The sequence below is a fragment of the Vigna angularis genome, chromosome 9 (assembly GCF_016808095.1).
Source record: "Vigna angularis cultivar LongXiaoDou No.4 chromosome 9, ASM1680809v1, whole genome shotgun sequence".
NCBI classification, from domain to species: domain Eukaryota; kingdom Viridiplantae; phylum Streptophyta; class Magnoliopsida; order Fabales; family Fabaceae; genus Vigna; species Vigna angularis.
In genome coordinates, this window is record NC_068978.1 from 4,423,751 (window position 1) to 4,432,889 (window position 9,139).

The window sequence follows — 9,139 nt, forward strand, 5'->3', positions numbered from 1 at the left end:
AAAATAAAAGAAAGTAAATAGATGAGTTCTTATTTCTCTAAGGCTTTTTCTTTCTGCAACCTCCTAATTTGTAACTGCACCTCCATAATTTTCGATATGTTTTATAAAAGTAACTTTTGTATTACCTGTTTATAAATCTTTTGGAATAAATTTTCTGAAATTTTCGAAAAAACTTTCTTGAATATAATTTTCAGAAAAAAATTTATAAATAAATTTTTCAGAACAAAATTTTCAAAACAAGCTTATGAAATGCATTTCAGAATAAACTTTCCAAAACATTTTCAGCATAAATTTTCTAAAAGATGTATAACACTTTCTAGAAATGAGTTTTTTGAGACGAGAAACACAAAATGTGTTTCGGAATGAACCTTTTAGAATATTTTTTTATTTTAAACGAGCTCTCTTTTCTTCTATAGTGGAGAATGGAAATGCAGCAGTGAGAAAAGATATTTTAGTCTTCTTTTGTTAGTGATAGGTGTAATTAGTAATAATGGGGTGCTGGAAGAAAATGTTCTCATAATATTGAGCTAAAAGTTGTGGAAAGCCCATATGGCCCACTCTGTATTGTGAGCCCACCTCCTGCTCTTTGCGCCACAGACGTGAGAGACAGCTAACACAGGACAGAATGAACTGAGTAACACCAACGCTGTTTTCTTTCTCTTTTTCATTCATTCGAATTTGTTCTGTTTCTTGCAATTGAATTTGAGAAGCTTCATCCATTTTTTCTTTCTGGGCACCTACGAATACCCCTGCATCGCCCTGAAAGTGGTTCAGTTGGAACAACAAAAAGATGTCGGCTCGATTGATGAAGAAGGTTCTGAACGAGCAACACCACCTTCAGCAACACGTGAGCGAAGAAGAAGAAGAAGATAACGATTCTGAGCCCATCACTCGTTCCTCCATCAACCCCTTTGACCTCCTTAACGACCAAGATTCTGAACCCGAAAACCAGGTTTTTAAAAAACCCCACCTTGTTCATTTCGATTCAAACTTCGATTTTGTGAAGCATTACCCTGTTTACCCTTTTGAGGTTTTCATGTTGTTCCTATCTTTTTGTTGCTATCATGCACCATGAAATTGGATTAGCTAGATTTTGTAAATCTGCCTTTGTATTTGCGAATAGGTCAGAAACAAACAACTATGGAATCTGAATTTAGGTTGAGGATATAATTTATCGTTATTGTTTTTTTGTTAATTAAATGTCTCAACATTTAGTATAATAGAATGGTGTAGGCCGTAAGTTGATTAAATGTCTCACTAGTTGGACGTGAGTGGCTTCTACAAAAGTTAACTGCGTAAGTTGATTTTAGCACATTGGAGAAGTCCAATTCATTTTAGGCTTTCCTATTTTCTTCTCTTATAAGTGATTATAGAGAAACTTAGAATCGCATGAAGTATTGCTTTCTTACAAGAAAAATTTAGTATTGATTTTTACAAGAAGAATTTCTTGGATGTTGAACCTCAAATTTATTCTTAGATTCTTGTTTGGCCAAACAATGGTAAAGATTAAGGAGTATGCTTCTTGGTTGTTACTTGATGTTGCTGTTTTGGCTGCAGGAAAATGAGTTGGCATCCTCCCATGAAACATTGGTGAGTTATGATGATAAAGAGGAGTCATCTTCATTGAAACCTACTGCTGAGGTTTCCACATCAAATCCAAAATTGAAGAAAAAGAAAAAGAAGAAAACCAAGGATAATGCTGTTGCTGCAAATAAAACGGCAGATGATAAAGAATTAGATTTGATTCTAGAAGATTTATCTCTGAATGTCAACTCGTCGGCTGAGCAACCTGTTTCTGCCAAAGACAAAATTAAGTCTGTTAAACAGCAAGCAACCTCCGTATTGAAAGTGGATCCTAAATATTTGAATGCTGAAAATGAGCTGAGAAGAATATTCGGATCCAAGGTTATGAAATCATTTGAGAGCAGTAATCAAGCGAGCAGTTCTAGGCAGATGCGAGGGGTGAGGGGGCGTGTACATTATAATCTTAGAAAGAGTGTTCTTGTCACTCCATCAGACAATTGGCTCCGCTGTGATGACTCTTTGTCCATGGAGTTTCTGGAGATGAAAAATGGACTTAACTACTTCAGGTAATGAACTAAGGGTCATTCTATTGATAAAATTTTCTGCTCCGATTGTATATAATAAACATACAACGAACTCTGAAATCTGGACTAATACAAGTTTCCATTTAAGAATAACCTTGACTGGAACAAAAGTGCCTAATGAGTGAGTTAGGAAAATAGTAAAAGAAAGAGGAGGGGAATTTATCGATAACATAGGAAATTACGTACTTTTGCCTGGTTATTGATTACTTTCATTACCTACAGTCTCTCTCTTCCTCTTCATATTGTTGATGGTTTTTCTTTTTAAAAGGAGGGCGTGCATGATTGAGTCATCTACTGTGGGCTTTTGTTATTTATTTTCATTGTTAATGACCTCTGGGTTTGTGGAAATTCTTAACCTTAATCTGTCTGGTTTATGACTTAGTGGATTACTTGTGAAGTTAAGAATTTAATATGCCTTTTGTACATGGCATTTAATTTCATATTTTTTACAATGTAGATATGTACACTCGCCATCTTACTCCCAATCTCAGAGAGCATTTGAAGCTGCCAAAGCAATTAATGACATAAATGGCATAGCAAGCATATTACAGCACCGTCCTTATCATATCGATTCCCTTCTAACAATGGCAGAATATTTTGCAGTGCTGGGTGAACAGCCGATGTCTGCAGATGCTATTGCCAGGTGTCTATATGCCCTTGAATGTGCATGGCATCCCATGTTCAATCCACTGCAGGGAAGTTGCCAGTTGAAGTTCAAGCATGATACAAACAAACCTATATTTGCAGCTCTTTTCACTCACATGAAAAATTTGAACAGGCGTGGCTGTCATAGATCTGCCTTAGAGGTCTGCAAATTGTTGCTTTCCCTGGATTCTGATGATCCCATGGGGGCTATTTTCTCCATTGACTACTTTGCTTTAAGGGCTGAGGAGTATGCATGGCTGGAGAAGTTTTCTGAAGAATATAAAAGTGATAACTCCATTTGGTTGTTTCCAAACTTCTCTTATTCCCTTGCCATTTGTCGGTTTTACCTTGAGCGTGAGGCCTGCAAAGATGATGGTATGAATACTGAAAAGTCTTCTTCATCTGATCTTATGAAACAAGCATTGATGCTTCATCCTTCAGTCATAAAGAAGCTAGTCGCCAAAGTACCATTGAAAGATCGCACATGGACAGATATTCTCAACCATGCCTTTTTCCGGTCAGATCAAACTGGAATTCCATCTCTAGATCACTTGATTAATATATATGTTGAGAGAAATTATCTTATATGGAGGCTTCCTGATCTGCAAAAACTTCTTAGTGGTGCCGCAAAAACAGTGATTGAAACACTAGAAAGTAATAAAAGTGAAGTTAAGGATTGGGCTTGTGTCAGAAAAGAAGCATTTTCGTCTGAGAAAAATGAGTAAGAGATTATGTTTACTTTTCTGTTGTTTTAGCTTGATTTTGCATGCTCATTTTGTTGTCATGTCTGTTGAAGTAAATTTTTATCTTGACCTGAAAAAGCATCAAATATTTGAGGGCCCATTTAGTATTGTTTCTAATTGTAAGTTTAAAATTTTTTCAAAAACTAAAACTGCTTATTCCCCCAAAATAAACTCCACCTCGAAAGTTTCTCATCATGTTAAAATTATTGTAAGGTTGTGTATGATGCCTTCAAGACTTGGTAAACTTTTTTCAACTTGGAATGAGCATTTGGTAGTTGAGCTATTCAAATTATGATTGAGAACTCTGCAAAGAGCTAATAACATGTAACTGAAAATTGTTGTATGATGAAGTATTCAAGTTGCACAGAATAAAAAAATTAAGTTTACTCATGTCATGTAGGTAAGAAAGAGGGATAATGAAGGAAAAAGAAGTAGCAATATGAATCTTATTCATTTTGAAGCTTTGGAAGCAGTTCATTTGTTTGTGTGTAATATGGCAGGACTCTTTTAACATCTATGTAGTCATTTGATTATGCTTTTTTATATCATTTGATTATGTTTTAATATCTATGTAGTCATTTGATTATGCTTTTTTTTTTATGTCATTTGATTATGTTTTTTTTATATGTTAGGTATGGACATTTGCTGGTATCTGATTTCTCTGATTCACTTTCATCAATTCCTCGAGAAAATCTTCAACAATTTATGGGTGTTCCAAGGATGATGGAGGACGGTATGCAGGATGAAAACCAATTTGCTAATCTTCCTGGTAATGGCCATGTTCCTCGTGGTGTTGCAAATAGGAATGCACTAGCTGTCTTATTTGAGTCAATGCTACCGTGGGTTACTTACGAAGATAGAGAAGATGGTGAACCTGATGATATCCAACATGACGAACACAGGCAAGACAATCAATGATGCTGGAGGCAACTGGCCTTATTGCTCAAAAGGCCTTTTTGAATGGAGTGTTGAACTAAATGATGAGATGGCTTTCTTGTACAGAGCGACGCCTAGGGAGCTTGATGTCTTCTGCTACTATGTCGATCATTGTCAACCATGTGGGAACGCATAAAAATGCCATATAATTTTGTGGTGTCTAATTTTAGGGATATCCATATAAAAATGTTATACCATTTTCAGATGATTTACTTTCAATTTTTTGTCGCTGTTTTGATAATGTAATGATCACGAGTTTAAACATGATATCAACAATTTGAGGTCAAATCTTTTATTACATGGATGGCTATAAAAAGATGAAAACATTATTTCAAAAAGTAAACCCTTAAGTATATCATGATGGTTAGAGTAGTTTTGAAGGAGCATTGGGTGCTGTTTTAGGCTCCCAACTAGTTCGGAGGAAATACATAACCATGCGTCTAATCACTATATTAATCCATCATGGAGTTATAATCATTTTTATTTTTAAGTATATATTAATATCATTATTAGAAGTCGCCATTTTTTAAATTTAGAGTAATGTAATTAATGGATTACACTTTCCAAATTAATGCAATAAAGTTATATACTTTGAAGATCCGAGGATGATGTCTACTTTAATGTGATGATGTTGTGGAAACAATGATGTTACAAAGATTATACGCTATTATTGACACGATTTCATGATCTTTTTTAAAGCTGGTTTACCTGAATTTGGATGAAACTATGACAGAAGTCGAGCCCAATTGTGACTGCAATAGCCACACAAATGATAGTACTCAAGTGAAGAATAGGAGGATAACAAGAGATTAAGACCTTACAATGTGCTTGTTTATTAAAAGTAGAACTTCATAGTACAATATTCTAGACCCTATGATGCCTATAATTATTTCTCAATGCAAACTTTTTACAGACTAAATAGAGAAAAGCCATTTAACACGCCGGCCTAGGCATGCTGAGGAGGAATAAGAAATGTTTTCCTGACCCTATGGTAGGTGGAACAAACTTTGTTATAAGTTCCTCCAGCTCAAGCATGCAGAGCTGTGTGACATTCTTTTCTTTTTTCCTTCTTTCTTAGCAGATTGAGTGTCTTAGTGTCAGTTTAGCCTTCAAACACAATATAAGAGAAGTGGGGGACCGAGTATGGGATTGAATTAGTATGATAAAGTTATCATGTGAGTAGATTTTAACATATCATTAAGGTCACAACTCTATGCAGCTAACATCATTACAACGCTGCTAAGCATTATTGTCAATATCACTTAATTTATGGTTTTTTGGATTCTCTTATTGTCTGTCTTGTAAGTTGTGACCATCTGTCCACGCTCATTTACTTTTCTGCTTTCTTCCCAACTTGTGATGATGTTCAACCTTCTTGCCGTGAAGTTTTTCACCTTTTTGGTGCTGAAATGAATGAGAATACAAATAACTAAGAATACTCAACCTGCATTGCTTAACTTTGCTTTACCATGTTTGTTAATTAAGAAAAGAAGAAATAAATAATAAGTAATATTTTGTGACTTTATGTTTAAGTGACATATTCAGCATTGCTTTCACTTACCATTTAAGAAAATTAAAATAACTTAGCTGCGAGCTCATGGAATCAGCAAATCATTGTGTGGAAATAATGAATCATATAATCTATCGATGAGTAGGCGAACATGACTTTGTGTGGGGAGCCACAAGCAGAAAGCGAGTTGTGCTAATGTTTTGGTATTGAGGATCGTACTATTTGGAAACTGAAAAGAAATAAAATCAATTAAGAATTAGTTTTCATATACTACTTGATATAATGTGATATTGTGTTTTTTCGTTACTTATTCAATTTGTACAGGTATGGAAAATATTTACACAAGGATGGCTTAATTTATTAATCATAAATAAATTATTATAATGTTAAACACATACTTATAGGATGGAAAAAATAGTTATTAATCTATGTGAGAAATAAAAAAAAATAGCATGTATATATATTACTCTATTACATTTCTTATTATTAGTGTGAAATATCTGCAATGAAATCTCTCTTCCAAAAGACCTTTTCATGAATCTGCAAAACAAAAATCCGACTCTTTATTTAAGAGTTCAATATAATTTCACTATAACCAACATAATATATATTATTTAGTATAGATTAGTAAGATTTACAAAAGTATTTGTCCTAATTCCTCTATAAAAGAGGAAGCTATAAACGCATACATTCAATACAACATAGGATCAAATCAAATTGATTCAAAGGGCCAGACAACAATATGTCAAGTTGTTGCAATTTGAAGAACGCTGTGATAGCATTTTTGGTTCCACTTCCCTCCATCTTCTTCTACCTCTCATTTCTCAACCACTACGACTCACCGAATTCTTCCTCATCTTGGTCAAGTTTATGGTCATGGTGCTATCACCACCCTCTTGTATTAGCCAACACTCTCTTCTTCCTCAACGTCAATGTTCTCTTCTGGGTCATAGGCCTAATCCAGTCCAGCCACTGGGTACACTCAAAGCCCCCAATTTTTTTTCTTCTTCATTCACCCACTTTCACATTTCCTTCCAAGTTGACGTCTTTTGATGTTGATGGTGCAGATGATTGACCCCTATTGGACTGTGATACCTGTGATGCTTGTTCACTACTATGCCACTCACCCTTTGGCTAATTATGATTTGTGGAGGTCGAGGATCGTGGTTTTATTGACTTGGGTGTGGAGTGTGAGGCTCACTCATAACTATTTCAGGAGAGAAGGGTGGCAATGGGGTGCCAGAGAAGACTGGCGTTTCACTGAGATGAGTGAACAGTACGGAAAGCAATGGTGGTGGATTTCATTCTTTGCAGTCTATGTCTCCCAACAGGTAAACTTTTCTCATTGGTCTCCTTTTATTCATTGGTGTCAAAATGAAGTTTAGGGGAAGGAATAGATTCATGGACACTCACATGCTAGTGTACACCAAGTGAGAAAACTGTACGGTATAGATGATATGATGTGCCAAGCAGAAAAAGATAGAGAAAAATACGAATGACGATGAGGTGTTTTCACTATTAGGTGTCTACAGAAACCTACTCTTAAATGAAACTAATGAGATTCCTTGAATTTTATGTTAATGGGACGATCCGAATCTTGTCCTGACTTGACATTTTGGAGCTGACAGTAAGAACCTGAACCAATTTTGATGTTGCCTTGTAATTTGAGACGATTTATTGCATTGTGCATTAAGGGAAGATGATAGAGTTCATTCATTATATAAGCATTGCTCTCTAAAGTATATAATAGAAATTTCTTGACTGCAAGTGGATGTAAGGTACATAACCACGTTAATTCTGTATTTTTTTTCTTGTACGGTTTCATTGTTGAATGATGTATATGCTGTAACCAAACAACTTGAACCTGCTTCTTACGTGTTTGGTTTGTTTGTTTTTTTTATTGAATTGAGTGTTTTCATTTTGATATGTGATTCTTGTCTATGCAGATGTTTTTGATTGCATTGTCCCTTCCCTTGTATGCGGTCCATACTGTCAATCAGCCATTGAGCATGTGGGACTTGGTAGCTACAGCTGTCTGTTTATGTGGCATTGTGATAGCATACTTTTCTGATACACAGCTCTATGAGTTTGTGAATAGAAACAACAAGCTGAAGGAGCTCAGTAAACCTGTGGCTCCTGTTCTTGACAGTGGCTTGTGGTATTACTGCCGGCATCCAAATTACTTTGGTGAGCAGCTGTGGTGGTGGGGGCTGGCTGTGTTTGCATGGAATCTGGGACTTGGGTGGACCTTTATTGGAGCTTTGGTTAATACTATGTGTTTGGCTTATGTGACTAAGCTTGTGGAGGACCGAATGTTGAAAAAAGAAAGTAGAGCAAAAGCGTTTAGACTATATCAAAAGACAACTTCTGTGTGGATACCTTGGTTCAAGTCCCCTCCTTCAGGAGTTAAAAATAAGAATGTTTGATCTTTTCTTGGTGCAGTGGTAATGGTTGCTTTTGTAAAACTATCATTTTTGTATCTTATAAATGTTGCTTGGTTCTTATTTATTTAATGAAATCAGAAATGGTACGTGTTCTATATATGTATTTTGCTGTAATGTTGTATAAAATCGTAATGCATCCGCTACATTTGGAGTTGTACTTCCTGAATCTGGCTTTTCAGCTTCAAAATGTCTGATAGTGTATTTGGCTGTGCATATACATTCACTAGCCCTTTTATCTAGGCTTCTTTCTGTTCACGGGAAAGCCTGGAGCCCTAAAGAAATATTTTACAGTTATTTTTGGACCATTGAACCATAACTAGTGTTTTTAACCAGTTCAGTTACTTGTGTTGTCTAATTTTAAAAATATTGCTATTTCAGATCATGATTTCATGTTATAAAATGTGCCATCAATTTAGATGCTCTGTCATGGTTGCAAATTGATATCTAATGAGTGTCTATTTCACTAACCTTCAAACATTGCCATGAATCGTGAGAGCCCCCAAAAATACAGAAATCAAAGAAGTAGAATATACCACCATGTAGGGTGGGAAAGAGATATATCCATCTAAATTTTCTTGCATGGAGAGCTTTGATGTGTGTTAGCCATTTACTTTAGACCATTGAACAGAATGCATATGCCAAAGGTTTTGGTTTGAGATTCTGAACCATGTAAAGAAAAATGTTTGCTCAGGTTAGTGCCTATTTGCATATTCCATAATGTAGAGGACATATAATATTTTCAGTGAAACAAGA

General features: G+C 35.3%; 2 protein-coding genes across 2 annotated transcripts; both read left to right on the forward strand.

Annotated features, from left to right (window-relative positions):
- The first annotated feature begins 600 nt into the window (after nt 1-600).
- On the forward strand, nt 601-4,720 carry LOC108347626 (uncharacterized). Its single transcript, XM_017587004.2, has 4 exons — nt 601-952; nt 1,558-2,090; nt 2,566-3,474; nt 4,129-4,720. The coding sequence occupies exons 1-4, from the start codon at nt 791-793 to the stop codon at nt 4,412-4,414; spliced, it is 1,890 nt and encodes a 629-aa protein (XP_017442493.1). The 5' UTR covers nt 601-790; the 3' UTR covers nt 4,415-4,720.
- A 1,854-nt stretch (nt 4,721-6,574) lies between these two features.
- LOC108346344 (uncharacterized protein C594.04c) lies at nt 6,575-8,543 on the forward strand. Its single transcript, XM_017585411.2, has 3 exons — nt 6,575-6,918; nt 7,010-7,273; nt 7,889-8,543. Exons 1-3 carry the CDS (start codon nt 6,685-6,687, stop codon nt 8,366-8,368), a joined length of 978 nt encoding a protein of 325 aa, XP_017440900.1. The 5' UTR covers nt 6,575-6,684; the 3' UTR covers nt 8,369-8,543.
- The last annotated feature ends 596 nt before the right edge of the window (nt 8,544-9,139 follow it).

Excerpts from the sequence above, each read along its gene's own strand:
- LOC108347626 (XM_017587004.2), top strand. The coding sequence starts at position 791 with ATGTCGGCTCGATTGATGAAGAAGGTTCTGAACGAGCAACACCACCTT. Across the intron at positions 953-1,557 it reads ATTCTGAACCCGAAAACCAG|GAAAATGAGTTGGCATCCTC; the intron begins GTTTTTAAAAAA and ends TTTTGGCTGCAG. Across the intron at positions 3,475-4,128 it reads TTTTCGTCTGAGAAAAATGA|GTATGGACATTTGCTGGTAT; the intron begins GTAAGAGATTAT and ends TTTATATGTTAG.
- LOC108346344 (XM_017585411.2), top strand. The coding sequence starts at position 6,685 with ATGTCAAGTTGTTGCAATTTGAAGAACGCTGTGATAGCATTTTTGGTT. Across the intron at positions 6,919-7,009 it reads TAATCCAGTCCAGCCACTGG|ATGATTGACCCCTATTGGAC; the intron begins GTACACTCAAAG and ends TTGATGGTGCAG. Across the intron at positions 7,274-7,888 it reads CAGTCTATGTCTCCCAACAG|ATGTTTTTGATTGCATTGTC; the intron begins GTAAACTTTTCT and ends TTGTCTATGCAG.